Genomic DNA, 16,668 nt, shown 5'->3' on the forward strand with positions numbered 1-16,668 from the left:
CATATCATAGCTTCTACATGTTTTTAAAGCATTGCTTATATAACGGGAACCGCAATATTGCAATACTGACCCATTATTTTAAAGATTTTCATTATGCCAGTCTACCCCATCTGTTTAAAGAAAGTTATCATCCTGAAAACCTCCTACCTCATAATGTCTTTCAGGGGCAAGCTGACTCCCACTGAGAATGAGTTGTGGGAAAACATAACTTGTTCCAAATGTGCCACTGAGACCGAATTTCTCAAACTTGGTAAAAGCTGACCCCACGGGCTCCCCGCAAGTTCTCAGGTCAGTGGTTTGACACTTCAATAACGTGCATACCTATGTAGGCAAAGAACAAAGAAGTGGTTAGAAATCTTGAAAGTATTTTCTCAGCAAAAAGCACAATTTCAAGGGATAGAGGAATATATGTTAGGTTTGGCTGCCTCTTATGCAGTTTTTCAAATTATAGGTCATAATCTACTAGTGAATCCTAAAATCAACATTGTGGGTCAGAATTAGCTCTTTTTTTTTTCTCAGTGAAGCCGAATGGAATAGATTAGAATTTTAAAAATCAGAGTATTTAAAATTGCACATAAGTATAGCTTTTCTAATTTGAATTATTTCATAAATGTTTGTTTCAGTTAAATATTTCATATTTAGTAACAATTTCCATGTAGTCACACATCTTGATTGCACTAGGTCAGGATGTGAAATGAACTTCTTACTCTGGGCTCTAGTGGAAGACAGTTTTAAAAATACTGCCCTAGCCGAACCGGCTTGGCTCAGTGGATAGAGCATCGGCCTGCGGACTGAAGGGTCCCAGGTTCGATTCCAGTCAAGGGCATGTACCTTGGTTGTGGGCACATCCCCAGTGGGAGGTGTGCAGGAGGCAGCTGATCAATGTTTCTCTCTCATCGATGTTTCTAACTCTCTATCCCTCTCCCTTCCTCTCTGTAAAAAATCAATAAAATATTAAAAAAAAAAAAAAAAGTAAAAATACTTCCCTAAAGTAATCTGACCAAAAAAGAGAATGCATGAAATTTGTACCTTTAAAACTTGAACCTGGCCTGCTGAGAACTAATTCCTCTGTTCTTGAATGCAATGATGGCCTAGAAGAAAGATGAATAAAGAAGCCATTCTAACATATTTAAGCATCTCTACCTGTAAGTAATATTGGCCTTCTACTGTGTGCAGTCCATCAAAAGCTCCTAGTGCATACACCTCATCTGTTCGCTTCTCAGACATCTTATAAGTAAAGTGACAACACAAGTCTTTCTGGCACACTGTGTAACTTCCTGCATTTCTCTTAAGCTCAGTGAAGGTGAACTCATCAAAATAAATCATCCCTGGAAAATCCAACTGCTCAGACAAGAATGGCTTGATGCCTTTGTCATAACCACTCCAGGCAACAGGTGCAGGGAAGGTGGGTTCACTTCGAGGCCTGGACTTCAATTCTGAGAGCATCAGCTGGCCACTCTCTGTTTCCATGTCATAGTGATACACCTTGACAGCTTCCGGTGCGTAGATTCCACTCCCTATTGGTGACATAAAGAAACACAAATATTGTATTCAAATTTTGCATTGTGACAAACTAATAGAATCATTCCCATAAGAAATTAAGTACAAACTTATGAAAGCAAAGGATTTTCAAGATAGGCAAGGAGATAGTGGTTACATTGGCATAATTTGACTCTGTGACGGCTTACAGGCTTACACAGAAATTGTCATTTGACTTAAATGGCTTCTTTTTTTTTTTTTTTTTTTTTTTAACTTAAGCTACTTTTCTTTTTAGCCAATTTAAAAATAAACTAGAAAATTCCCCAAACATGAAGAATAAGTTCAGCTTTCCACTGACCTATCTAATTTATTTGTTTGAAATTCTTTAGTTGGATCAATGAGTAACAAACCTACCTTACCTTGAACAGAACTACAGGGTGGGGCAAAAGTAAGTTTACAATTGTGAGTATGTGAAACAGTTTAGTCTTGTACTAGAGGCCCAATGCACGAAATTCGTGCAAGAGTAGGCCTTCCTTCCCCCGGCTGCCAGCACCGGCTTCCCTCTGGCACCCAGGACCTGGGCTTCCATTGCAGCCCCGGCTTCGTCCAGAAGGATGTCTGGTCTAATTAGCATATTATGCGTTGATTATTATAGATTATTATTTATTAATTACTAGGGGCTCAGCGCACGAATTCATGCACCTTGAAAGGAACTGTGGGCCACGAGGCTGCAGTGGGCACAGGGGCGGATCTCGGCCCATCCTCCATGCCCCCACCCAGCCCCAGGTCCCCTGTCTACTGGCAGTCCCGCTCCCGTCGCTGCTGCTCTCACATGCTGATGGCGCCAGGCCTGCTCACACCACTGACAGCACAGAGCAATTGGGGCCAGTGCCAGCAGCAGGCGCAAGTGGGGGTTGGCGCCGTCAGTGGGTGCAAGTGGCAGCTGCTGCCCCAATCACCCCTCAGGAGCAGGGGGAGGTGGAGAAGCCTTCAGGGGCAATGAGGGCTGGCAGACGCTGCTCGCACCCGCTGATGGTGCCGAGCAATCAGGACCGGCGCCAGGCGCCAGCAGCAGGTACAAGCAGAGGCTGTGGCACCGGCATCGGGTGCAAGTGGGCCCAGCACCAGCAGTGTGTATGAGCAGTGGCTGCAGGCTCTGATTGCCCCTCAGGAGCAGGGGGAGGTGGAGAAGCCCTAAGGGGCCATCGGAGCCAGCAGCCGCCACTCGCACCCGCTGATGGCGCTGAGAGATTGGGGCCAGCGCTGGGCACCAGCAGCGGGCGTGAGCACCGGGTGGGACTGTGGTGTGTGGGAGCAAAGATTATCAGTAGCCACCAGAGGCTCACCTCGATGACAGCGACCAGCACCCCACCTTGGTCTGGCGCCCCCGCTCACCTGCTCCACCATCCTGCCGTGGGCAATGCCCACCATGTTCTGTGTGCGCCCCCTGGTGGTCAGCACACATCATAGCGACATGTTGTTCAGTTGTTCCAGTGTTCAGTCCATTTGCATATTAGCCTTTTATTATCTAGGTTTGTATTATTTTCCATGGGAGCAACTATAAACCTATTTTGCCCTGCCCTGTATAAAAGATAAACTCTAAAAGCCTGATCAAGTCTACAGTGAATTTTTTCACCTGAACAAGATTTATTTCAATATCACTAATGGAGGCTGGCTGCAATGTTCTTTAGATCTGGCTTTGGTTTTTTATGTGACTTGACTTCTCTGTAACTCCACTTTCTCCTCAAGTGAAATTGAGATATAATGTTTGCATCCTTCTTTACTCACAGACATAATTTCCATTTAAGGAATGTTGGTATAGAAAACCTGTGCAATTATTAGTTTTGTGACATTAGAGTTAATAAAACAATCATTAAAGAAAAGTGTGTCTTGAAAATTGCCTGAAGCCAATTCCAGACAGCAGGGATGAATCTGGAGTGGCTGAAGGGCATTTCCCCAAACCTGAAAAGGATGCAAAAATGATTGCTTGCTGCCAGACAGCTCAGGGCATCTTAATCTACATGTTATTGCCTCCCACTGGCCAGACACCTGAACAGCCGTAGGCAAATTCCCCCATTCTGACAATGCTTGTGTATATGGAAACCTTACCCTTTGATGTGTATCTCTCTACCTTGCCTTAGGACAAATTGTATTAATAAAAAGCAAGGGGTCCTGAGATGAGTTGATCTTAGTTTCTTTAGCTAGGCTCCTCTGACTCCTTATAATGCCTTTCAAAATTATGCTTCGTCTCTGGACTCTTTATTAAGTTACACACAGCCCTTCTCCAGATTGCTGAACCCTTCTAGATGCTGGAACAAGAACCCCGGCAAAAATCAATGAAGACCTCCTAAGACTGTCACTGCCACTTGGTGCATGACAGGTGTGAGTTACCTGTCATGTGCATGCTGGTGTTGTGGGTGTTTGCTGAAAGCAGGTTGACTCCCATGGCTCTGGCCCACGCCGAATGGAAGGGAACAGCCGAGAGGAGGGGCAGTGTGTTGTACCACGCCGTGGGGTAGAGGACGCTGTCAACTTGAAACTTTTTTACCATCACCACCGCCGGATCATGGGAAAAAATGTCAAAGCAAGTGAAAATGCCAAACTTCCCGAAAGGAGTGTCAAAAGTCACAACTTCGGAATCCTTCGGAAAATCAAATTGAACTTCAGGTGCAAAAAGATTGTACTATTAACAATAAATAAACAAGGAGAAAATTAGTCAGAAAACTGCCAAATAGAGGTGATCAATATTCATAAAATCTTTCTCCCATGTATGCTGATATACATATTTAAAACTGTTACACATAAACATGTGTAAATCATACCAAGTATACCATGTCTATGAGTTTTCTCACTGTGACATTAATAAAAAGCCCATTTTCCTGCAACCAACAAGTCAGCCAATGAAAATATAGCAATGATATTTAAAAGGTGAATGTTTCTGTCTTAAAATCATAGGCTGAATTTCAAAATCTGACAAATTCCAGACTGTTGCTTTCTACTGTACTCCTTACCTCAATACCAACAGCACTGCCCATGCTAAGTCTGACACATGCCTCCCTATGAAACTGCTAGGTTTATACACATGAAGTAGGTTTAAACTTAATTTAGACAATGGAATGTCTAACCCTCCTTAGTTATTAAGCCATTAATAATTTTTTTCAGCCTGATTATTGCTCCAAAATGCCACTTCGCCTGGGCTCAAGAGTGCAGCACATGTTTTGCTCAGGTTTTGATGGAGCCTGATTATGCACATGCGTGTTCTCTCATTGAGGATCCTGTGCTCCCTCCCTGGTGTGGCAGCCCGTCCTCCATCTCGCAGGGATCAGCTCAGGAAGGCATGTGGCCTAATTGGAGCCAAAGACATGATGGGGTTTTTGCAGGGTTTCTTAGAGAAATACATTCTCCTCTGGATGTTGTTGCTATAAGGATGTGAGCCTCACATTGAGCAGCTATGAAGCTTCTAAAAGACTGAAAAAATAAAACTGTAGCCAAGGACCAAGAGTGCTGGAGAGATGGATGACATCTTTTGTGCCTTTGCAGAACAGTCTACATCTGAAACTAGATCTACCTTTTCTATAATTTCTGTTTTTTTCAGGTACATAGCAAAGAAATTCCTTTTTTTTTTTTTTTTTTTTTGGAGGAATTAAGCCAATTTCAGTGAGGATTTTCTAGTATTGCAATAAAAAAAAAAGTTATAATGGAATGAATGACTAAAGCTTAGTACTCAATGTTAACAAATTGGGCCCAAAAGCTAACTCTAGTATTAAATCAGAGATAAAACAGAGCATTTCTCCTTCTTTCTCACAGAATATTAAAAACTTTGTGAAGCTAACTTAAACTCCAAACCCATATATAAAACCAAAGTAAATTAAATATTTTTCAACTAAAATGTAATAACTAAGAAATGTTTTCTAGACAGTTCTCTCACCTACATTCAAAAGACAAGTATACATACATTCCACAAACAAACAGAAGAAGTCAATCAAGTTTCGCTGAGACACAAATAAATCTCACCTTATGGTAGCGTGCCACCAGTTTTCCTTGAGAGTCAAACACCACATCAGTGTTGTATTGGTATCGACCATCCGGGGGACACTTAGGGTCACTGGCATTGCATGGCTTCTTGTCCCCAATATTTGCCACGACGTAGATAGAGTTGTCCTTGGCCAGGCAGCTGAGCCTTTCTTGCACTGGGGCATAGCCAAACCTAGTTCAATAGATATTGCTTGAAACTTTCTATTATTTTAGCGATTTCTGAACTTTCAAAGTGATACTTTATTTGCCTGTTACATAGAACACAACAGCTCTAGGTTAAGAATCAACAGAAAAGATTAAGAAACTCAGATGCAATATAAATGTCATCTTTATCAAAGCTAACCTATTTCATTGTGCCAAACTCCAGATTGCAGTGAGAGAGGGAAGCACAGAAAAGATGGTGGAGGAAAAAGAGAAGCACACTTTCTCTTATAAAGTACTCCCAGGAAGGCAAATGAAGGGCTTGAAATTTAACAGACTCTTCTAATGGGGAGGACCTTTTCTATCATCTCTAAGCCATAGTCTTACTAGGAGACTGTAAATAGCTGGCCCTATATAAATCATCTTCTACAGAAGACAAATGCAGCATTTAGTACTGAAATATACACTGAGTGGCCAGATTATTATGACCACCCCATCAGTACTTCGTTGGGCCACCTTTTGCCTTCAATACTGCGGCGATTCTTCTTGGGATTGATTCCACGAGATGTTGAAAGGTGATGCGAGGAATCTGACACCATGCCTGATGAATGGCACTGTCCAGTTCTGTGAGATTTGATGGTTGTGGAACCAGCTGCCTGATGGCTCTTTTAACTTCATCCCACAAATGCTCAATTGGATTGAAATCTGGTGATTGTGGGGGCCACCTAAGCAAGGTAAAGTCTCCCTCATGTTCTTGAAAGCACTCCTGCACAATACGAGCACGTGGCATGGCGCATTGTCTTGTTGGAAGAAGCCATCTCCATTGGGATACACCATCAACATGATAGGATGAACCTGATCAGCAACGATACTTAGGTATGTTGTGCTATTCAAATGTTTATAATGATCTGGCCCTCTAGCAACTTCAGCGCGAAATTATAGCTAATTTGCCTACAAACGTCAGGTGGTCATAATAATATGGCAACTCAATATATATTTTAAGAAGAAAGAAAATAAAGGACCAGGAAAAAAATAGCACTTCACTATTCTGACTCAGTTTCTTTAATCTGTCAATGCAACACAAACCCTAAGATAAATACAGACTATAAAATTGCTTTTCAAAGTAATGTCAAAGCCATTCACATCGGTATTAAATATCTAGGATATTTATCCTATTAATGAGAAGGAATTGAGATGATGAAACAGGTGGAGTGACAGCTGGCCTCATGTACTTGGAAGGCTCTAATTTGGAGATGAGTCATAGACATTAACATACTATAGAGGCGATACAAAGACCAAAAAAAGTTGTAGAGAGATTTCAGCAGAAAATAAAATACAAAATATTTAGCAACCAGAACACACTGTCAAAGAGGTGGATTCACTTGTCACTGGAAATTTCAAATATAATATGGTGCGTTCAGGCCCTCAGAGGACATTCAGTTAGAATGGACAATGGAAATGGCTGCACTGAGTTCCAGCCATGCTAATTACCAGTTGTGAGATTGTAAGCCCCTCTTTACCTCATATTTTAAATGGAAATAGTTATTCCTGCTACATAAATTGAATGAAATAATGTACTGTTCCTGGGACCAATTAGGTGCTCAATAAATGAGTAATGGCCATTACAGATTTTGTAACTACAAGAAGACAGCCCAGGAAACTGAGACCTGATTCCTTTAGAAGCCATTCAGGCTTTCTCCATGATCTCTCAGCCCTTCTGCAATTATTGTTAATGGAAAGAACAGCTTTATGACTATTGTTTTAGACCATTTATTTTATTTTTTTTAAAAAATAGGGCATATTGTCAACATTCATATTTATTAAGGCCTTTAATAAAATTATTATATAACTTGTTTAATTTTTATTTTCTTGGCTAAATAATTAGGGCACTTTAATATTTCCTATTAGCTCTTCATGAGAAAAGCCCAAGGAAGCATGGGACATGTCAGTATTCTAATTGATAGTATTTCAACATGGAAAAAACGACCACATGGTCCCTCTATTATCTCTTTTAAGGATAAATATTACTAGGGAAGAAACAATAGTTTTTTTGTTTCATTTTTTTACCAACATTACCATTATATTAAGTACTAGATTTCTCCTTTTTACAACTCAGATCTGCAAACTTGTCATATGAATAAGTGTCTGCAAGACTCAATAATGTTAAAGCTTCATCAGTCACCTACCTTCTCAACTGAAAAATAATTAGTTAGATATTAATTAGGCTTCCAGACATCTTTCCCCTGGGAAAGTCCATTTAATCAGTTCAAGCAAATAAAGCCTCTTGAATGACTGCAAATTATGAGTCCTTCCTGCTCTGGGAAAAGCCCCAAAATCAAATAAACATTGAGTCATGGTTACTGGTTCCTGTAAACACAGACTGTGACATTCAGAGAATATTTTGCCAGAGGTAGAAATCCCAGGGTGAGATTTGGCTCACATAGTAGAGCTCCCACGTTGCAGCATCGGAGCATTCTAATCAATTTCCAAGTCAAAATTATTTAAGTTCCTCTTTTTGTGCAATAGATATAGTTCTGAACAGATGCATGTAAATTTAAAATTAGCAAGTTAAATAACTTTTTAATGCATTGGTTTTGTCATTTAAAGGAATTATATACGAATTTTTAAAAATAAGTACACCTAACATGATCTATTTCATACATCTTTCTTATGCTTTATACAGTTTTTAAAAAGATAGTTAAGTCTAAACTACCACTATAAATAATTACTAGAATTTCTCAAAGGACAAGAAAACAGAAATGTTTAGATTCTGTTCCTTCTGTTGGCAAGAGTAATAGTGATAGCTAAGTGGATTGGGCATGAGAATGTACAGGTTCCATATATAGTTCTTCACTTGACACTCTTGTCTACTCTGTAAGGGAAGTAGAAGAAGAAATGTTATTATCCCTGTTTTACAAATAAAGAAACAGAGATGTCTAGCACTTAGGTGATATGCCCCACATCACTCAGCTAGAAGGTGGTAGGTAGAATGTGGTCTCAGAAAAAGCACTTCCTTTTTCAAGACTGCAGTTCCCACTCACCATACTGATTACATCTCAAATGATAACAATACCAAAGCTCTTTGAGCCCAGCCAGCATGGCTCAGTGGCTGAGTGGCAACCTATGAATCAGGAGATTCCTGGTCAGGGCACATGCCCGGGTTGTGGCTCAGTCCCCAGTGTGGGGTGTGCAGGAGGCAGGTGATCAATGACTCTCTCTCATCATTGATGTTTCTATCTTTTTCTCCCTCTCTTTTCCTCTCTGAAATAAATAAAAATATGTTTTTTAAAAGCTCTTTGAAAACATAGCCCATTCATCTTTTATACCATTCTTATAAAGGAGGCATGTGTTCATGGGTGAACCTATCTACTTAAATTTGGAACATAAACAAATCCCAGATGTCACAATTTTCCCACTTTGTTGAAACCCAGTTAAGCTCATCTATTATAAAACCATGCATATACATACTATACTACTCATCAAAAAAAACTGCAATAAATAACCAACCAATCATCATCATTTCAAGTCATTTACCAAACAGGAGGCAAGTGCCAGAAGGCACACCTTATGAAGCATTAGAGGCATCTAGGTCCAATGTCATAGATCGATTATTTGTCAGCAAGAACACTAGGCAAGCTTACTGAATTTGCTATTGGTATTTTACAATATCACAATGTTTTGTTCAAGAATCAAAGAGTAATGACATTACCTCTGAGGGTCTGTACATGGAATCCAGTTTACTTCCGGGTGTGGGATTTCCTCCAGATAGGGGTAAATGGTCTCCCTTGTGAAGACCCAGCCGTAAATTCCATCTTCTGGGGTCACAATGATATGAGCACCCTACCCAAACCAGAGGGAACAAAGAACTTTCTCATCAATTCTGAACACTCACACTTTTTCAAGTTTCAAATTTCCTCTGCAATATCCCAGGCAGCATAAAAAGGGCAATACCTGCATGGCCGCCAGTTTAACTGCTTTCTCAAGAACATCTATATTCTTGTTCATCAGGAGCAAAGCTTCTTCTTTTGAAACAGGTGTTTCTGTTCTGTTTGGTAATATAACCGCATGCTCATACACTGCAGCAATAAACGTGTCCAGCGCGCCAACACTCAGGACAAAGAGGGCAAAAATCGCCACATATTTTGGAAAATAGGATGTAATCATAGCTACAATTTAGTGCTCTTTGATAAACTCAGATCCTTAGATTGTGTATCACTGGAAAAAATTTTATGTTAAAGCCCTGCCTGCTACCAGCTATTTATATTTCTCACGAGTGCATTACACAATTGTACAGAACACATTGGACAGCCTTGAGAAAGGATGTTGCCTAAGAAAACTGGCGGCCAGGATTACACAATTGGATTGACTCAAGTGTGCAGCGCTGTTGTTGACAATGTTCAGAGGGCGTTCGAACACTAAAGGAGGAATTAAGGAGCCAATTAGATGAGTCAACCTCAGTCTAAAACTCTTTTCTTTTAGTAAAATATATTTTCCTGGTAGTTCAGTGTTTCCATTAATAGGGCTAATATTAGGACCATTGTAGTAGGCAAGCATCATAATAACAATATGTTGAAAACTTACATTCATAACTGTGACACACTGAACAGAGTACAAAGCAAGTCCCAGTTTTAACAGAGCTCACAAAATGGCAAAAGGAGGAAGAGTTCTATACGTGCTAATGTCTGGGCTCGCTTGTTCTCTTTTTAAATATATTTTTACTGATTTTAGAGAAGAAGGGAGAGGGAGAGAGAGATAGAAACATCGATGAGAAGGAATCATTGATCGGTTGCTTCCTGCAAGCCCCACCATGGGGATTGAGCTGCAACCCAGGCATATGCCCTGACTGGGAATTGAACTGTGACCTCCTGGATCATAGGTGGATGCTCAACCACTGAGCCACACCGGCTGGGCTGGGCTCACTTGTTCCTGATCAAAGGTCCTGAGTTTTTGCATCATAAGAAGATATCAGCAGAAACCACAGTTGCCAGTTTCGCTTGAAAAGACTGCCTAATAGTCTAGAATACTGGAATTTTATCTGAACAGTGTAAAATAGAGATAGATTATCACATGGTCAATGATGGTGAGTGATCCCTGGGTTGATCTGGTAACATAGATGGCTTTTAAGTGACTAGTGGGTGGAGAATGTATACAGCATAGACACGCTGGTTAAAGGGAAGATTAATGTCTCCAGGGGAACACAGTGTGACATTTCCTCATGTTAGTCAGGACGGCACATAATTGAAAACTTACAAATTGTTGCCCTGGCCCATGTGGTTCAGATGTTTGGAGCATCGTCCTGTGCACCAAAGGGTCACAGTTTCCATTCTTGGTCAGGGCACATACCTAGGTTGTGGATTTGACCCCTGGTCAGGGCTTGTAAGGGAGGCAACTGATTGATTGATGTTTCTCACATCGATGTTTCTATCTCCTTCTCCCTTCCTCTTTCTCTAAAAAGGAAAAAAAAAATTTTTTAACTTATGAGTTGTTTATTTTGGGAGTTTTTCATTTAATCTTTTTGGATTGTAGTTAATTGTGTGCAACTGAAATCTCAGAAAACAAAACTGTGGGTTAGGGGGGACAAGTGTATTCAAAATGCTAATTCTGAGATGTGGTCCATGCTCCATGAGGGGTAAACAAGTTGACTTTGCAATATACAGATAAATACTTGGTTTTTAAAAATATTTTTATTGATTTCAGAGAGGAAAGGAGAGGGAGAGAGAGAGAAACATCCATGATCAGAGAGAATTATGGATGGGCTGCCTCCTGCATGCCCCCTATTGGGGATTGAGCCCACAACCCAGACATGTGCCCTGACCTGGAATTGAACCCAGGACCCTTCAGTCTGCAGGCCGACGTTCTATCCACTGAGCCACACCAGCCAGGATAATACTTGTTATTTTAACAGAGATTAACACTTATGTTTACTAGAAAATGTATAACTCATCAAATCCAAATCATTCTTGATTTATTTCCACAACTTACCTATTGGACATCTTCATTCAATGATGTTGAATTATTCCCTGACCTCTGAACATTTCATGTACTGCTCTACCTAGATGATTATATGCTCATTTTCCCCTTAAATGTCCTTTTCTCCATCTGCCTAAGTTCCAGTTCCTTGTAGAGCTTTCTCAAATCTATTCCAATCCTAAGTGAGATTTTTGAATGCTCTTAGCACTTTTTTCTTGTCCGGGTGAATGTCTCTCACTGCTAACTGTTATCTTGACCTTTAATTTAAATCTTCTACTCATATTTAGTTTTACAGATGTATGTTTTGTTTTCTTAAAGAGATTAAAATAAATCTTGATGTATCATTCCGGAACATCCAAGTAAAATAATCTTTGAGGAATGACGCATCCCAGGGTGTGACCCCTGGAGGACAAGGAAATGTCTTACCTATTTCTAAACCTCATCACCCCAGCACATGTGTGACAGGTTGTTAGCCCAATACATGAATAAATGTTGAATGAAGGATCCAGCTACCTGAAAGTCCCATCTATTCCATGTTTGACTGTTACAAATTTTTAGAACTTTTTCTCTTGCACTGAGACGCAGTTTATTTTGTGTATCTTCTACAGTGTAAACCAATAGTTCCAACCCTGGTCTCTGCTTCTATTAGATAATTCAAAGAGAGTTCTAAATTCTCTCTTAATTCTTATAAATGTCATCCTTATTAATTCCTTAAGTATAAAGGCCACATTATGATTCTCTGTTGCTCTTGTGGAATTTTGTACCATGCTAAGATCTGATGATATCTTCTGATATATTAAACTCAATTTTTTTTGCCCAGTTTTGGAATGAATCCCTTTGTTTGAATGTGAGTTCTTTTAAAATGTAAAGCGTTTCTTTCAAGGTTTAAATCCCTGATTCTAGAGTCATTATTACTCTCTCTCTCTCTCACTGTCTCTGTCTTTCATTCTCTCTCCTTTCTAATCCCCTTCTGATGTAGGGAAACTGGTAAGTTTTGGAGATTTATGTCTTTTGTTTATTTGTCTGGTTTGGTTCAATAATTGAAAACGCTTAGATTCCAATAACCTTTTCCCACTAACTAATGTTGTGCCTTCTCCCAGGCCTGCCGGTGAGTTTCCATGTGTCCTTATATCCTGCAATGATACCCATGAGAGGCAAATTCATTTTAGAAAAATATCTAAGGACAAGATGGAAACTGTGTAAAACAGATGGATTGCTTTTAATATTTCAGGTTGAAATTTTCATTCTTGTCTTAATCACCTGCCTTTCTGAATAGAATCAAAAGGAAACATATGGGAATTTCCTCATATTCTCCCAGTCCCCAATACCAGGAAATGTAGCAACTTTTATTATTTTGAAATCAATAGAAACTTAAATTAACTATTTTATTACCAGTGTGTTTACTAGAGGCTTTGCTTCATTTGTGTATCAGGAATAGGGATTGTGCATGTTATGTAAATTAGGTATTTGTATATCACTTGAATGACAGTTTGAAATTATTGTGGGATTAAGAAGTTCAGAATCTAAAGTTTTATATTAAAATAAATACAATTCTACTTTAAAAGGTGTAAGGCACACATTTTCAAGAGAAGTGTTATAGCAGCAATATTTAGATGGCACTGGAGAATGAACAGCCCAGCACTCAGAGTAATCAGAAAAGAAACCTTTTTTTTCAAATTTTATTATTTTTTTATTTTTTTAAAATATATTTTTATTGATTTCAGAGAGGAGAAGGGAGATGGAGAGAGAGATTGAAACATCAACGATGGGAATCATTGATTGGCTGCCTCCTGCACAACCTGACTAAGGATCATTGTGCGTCATAGCTACTGGGCAAACAGTTGAATGGTTGGATGGTTGCTTAGGCTTTTATATATATAAACTAGGGGCCCAGTGCATGGATTCGTGCACCTTGAAAGGAACTGTGGGCCACGAGGCTGTGGTGGGCACAGGGGCGGGTCTCAGCCCATCCTCCATGCCCCCACCTGGCCCCTCCTGCTGTGGCCTCCTGTCCCCTGTCTGCTGGCAGTCCCGCTCCTGCCACCACTCCCATGCGCTGACAGTGCGGAGCTATTGGGGCCGGTGCCGGCAGCGGGTGTGAGCCCCAAGCGCCCCTCAGGAACAGGGAGAGGTGGAGAAGCCCTCAGGGGCAATCAGGGCCGGCAGCCGCTGCTTGCACCCGCTGACAGCACCAAGCGATTGGGACCTGCTGGCAGTGGGTGCGAGTGGGGCTGGTGCCGGTAGCAGGTGTGAGTGCCGGGTGGGACTGTGGTGTGCAGGAGCAAAGAATTTCCAGTAACCACCAGAGGCTCACCCCGATGACAGTGACCAGCACCCTGCCTTAGTCTGGCGCCCCCGCTCTCCTGCTCCACCATCCAGCCATGGCCAACACCTGCCATGTTCTGCATGCGCCCCCTGGTGGTCAGTGAACATCATAGCGACTGGTTGTTTGGTTGTTCAGTTGTTCTGCCATTTGGTCTATTTGCATATTAGCCTTTTATTATATAGGATATGCTTAGTACTGCTCTGATCCTGGAATGATTCCTCAATAACTCCTGCCCCTCCAACTCAAATCCCCCATCTCTCCAATCCTTATTGCTGCTCTCTTCTCCGAACTCTTTAAGCACTTGTGGTCAGTAGCCACATTGCTGTTCATTGGTTTTTGTTCCTTTTCTACTGTCTCTCCTACATAATGGATCCTTTTCTACTTCATACCTTCAACTACCTTCTACGAACTAAAAACTACTGTGTCTATCTTTAGCTCAAACTTCTCTCTTGAAATTCAAGCCTGTCTATCCAACCAGATGGCTCCCACCAAGCATCAGCCTACCTGCTAGCATCCGTACCTATCAACTCTGCCTCCCCTCCTCTCATTATAATGACTGTACATGACCCTCTAAGTTCATCATCTGTCCTTATACACTGGGTTCCCAAAGACATTATTCTAGCAATTCTTCTCTCTTATTCTTTACCATCAATTTATTTTTGTCTATTAGGTTATTATCATTAGCATACAATTATCTTGTTCTATCTTCTACCTTAAAAAATAAACAACTCTCTTGATCTGGCATCCCCTTCCATTTCCTGTACGATTCCTCTACTCCATTTTATACCAAAACTCCATTACAGGGTTGTGTATACTCTCTGTCTTAATTCCTTTCCTCCCATCAGGATTTTGACACCATGATTTCACCGTCCTGCAAAGGTCACCAATGACCTCCACATTTTATATCCATTATTCAATTTTCAGTCTCATCTTACTTGACATGTTGACAGCATTTACATAGCCACCGCTGTCTCATTCTTGGGATGCTTTCCTCCTTCACAGTCTCTTAGTGTTCATCTTTCCTGCTTGGTTTTAGTAGTTTCTTTTGTGTGTGGGGGTTTTTATCCCCTGGTTCCTTCTCATCACCCCTAATCTCTTAACATTGGTATATCCTGGAGCCGGATTCTTTGAAATGTTTTCCTATCTACCTCACTCCCTAGGTGATTTCATCCATTTCATGACTATAAATACCACCTACGTATTAATGACTCACAGATTTGTACCTCTAGGTCAGACTCTCCTCCTGAACTCCAGACTATTTCCAACGACAGTCTGTTCAAAATCCCTACTTGAATCAAATCAAAATAAACAAAACTGAACTTTTGACCTTCCCCTCCCAACACTCCCACAGTTTTTTAGATCTAAGTTAATGACTTATTTACTCTTCCAGCTTTTTATGTGAAAGCCCTTGATATTATCCTTACTTCTATCTTTGCCTTTCATTCTACACACAGTTCACTCAGGTGATCTTTAGCCTGTAAGTCTTTATGGCCTGGATTATTTCAATACCTCCTTGCTTGGTTTTTGAACCACTACTTCTACTTTTGCTCAACACAGTCAGAGTGATCCTATTAAAATGTAAAATTGATTGTGTCACTGCTCAAAACTTTTCAATGGCATCCTACTTCACTTAGAATAAAAAGCCAAGTTCTTGCAATACCTACAAGACTCATTATGATCCAGCCTCCTGTTACTTCTAACATGAACCCTTGAGATTGAGGATATAAGTGGCCACAAAGCCCATGTTCTCACAGAGGTACACCCAAAGATCATGATTTTAGCTGCCCTCATGGAGTGAAGAACCTGGCAGGTCAGAGAAAGCCAGACAATGGGACTGCTGCTTTTTCACTGATGACTGGGTGAGAGGTCATGACAACGTGCCTGTTACCGTCACTATTCTACCGTTGAACGCTTCCACCTTTTGTTTATTAATTACATCATCAGGTTCACTCAAGATGATTTCAGTGCAGCAGGCTGGGCCATGCTCACCATATTCATCAATAAAAAAAAAGACAGATAAATATTGTTTTATCCATTGTATCAGGCAATGTGCAACCAGAAAAATAGAATCCATGCTGGTTATTTTAAGAGAATTTAATATTGGGTTTTGGTTACACAGGTATTTGATGAATGAAAGACAAAAAAAAAGGAACACTGGGATAACACAGCAGCTACAGAAAGCAGCTACCATTTCTGGTATTTGTAAACAAAAGGAAGAGGAGGGTGTTAGGAGCTAGCTTTCCAGAGGACCCTGGGGAGCTAAGGCTCAGCCCTCTGAGGAGAGGGCCCTCTCCAGCTGGTGCTGATGAACCAAGTCCTCAGAAGAGGCCCCATGTAGCTGGGACTCAAATCTCTTGAGGAGGCACATGCTGGTGCTGGTATGTTTGAAGGAGGACAATGACTTTGGGTGTGAGAGTATGGGAAAAAGGGAAAACTAGAACCAAGTGCTACTGGAACAAACTAGTGCTATCAGGTACAATAACTGTTGAGGAGACAACACTGATAGGTGAGCAAACAGAAAGGAGTAAGCCTCTTTTCTCTTCTTCCAACCTTACATATTCCTCTAACGCTCCCCTATTGGAGAACTGACAGGGAGTCATCTGGCAAAGAAGTATGTTTATCTAAACTCAGCCCCAGAATCACAAAGAATATAGAAGGCTGGGTTGGCTTCTTAATAGCTTAATAACTGACACATTCATATAATTGTACATCATATA

General features: G+C 40.7%; 1 protein-coding gene across 1 annotated transcript; it reads right to left on the reverse strand.

Moving 5' to 3' along the window:
- Positions 1-79: 79 nt before the first annotated feature.
- On the reverse strand, positions 80-9,834 carry LOC139012177 (vascular non-inflammatory molecule 3-like). The gene is made up of 6 exons (XM_070417717.1): positions 9,607-9,834; positions 9,365-9,495; positions 5,494-5,686; positions 3,871-4,162; positions 1,144-1,517; positions 80-321 (listed from the first exon to the last, which is right to left on the reverse strand). Exons 1-6 carry the CDS (start codon positions 9,817-9,819, stop codon positions 115-117), a joined length of 1,410 nt encoding a protein of 469 aa, XP_070273818.1. The 5' UTR covers positions 9,820-9,834; the 3' UTR covers positions 80-114.
- Between the last annotated feature and the right edge of the window lie 6,834 nt (positions 9,835-16,668).

The sequence above is a fragment of the Myotis yumanensis genome, unplaced genomic scaffold (genome assembly GCF_028538775.1).
Source record: "Myotis yumanensis isolate MYYU_CA2020_CCGP unplaced genomic scaffold, mMyoYum1.0.hap1 SCAF_6, whole genome shotgun sequence".
Lineage (NCBI taxonomy): Eukaryota > Metazoa > Chordata > Mammalia > Chiroptera > Vespertilionidae > Myotis > Myotis yumanensis.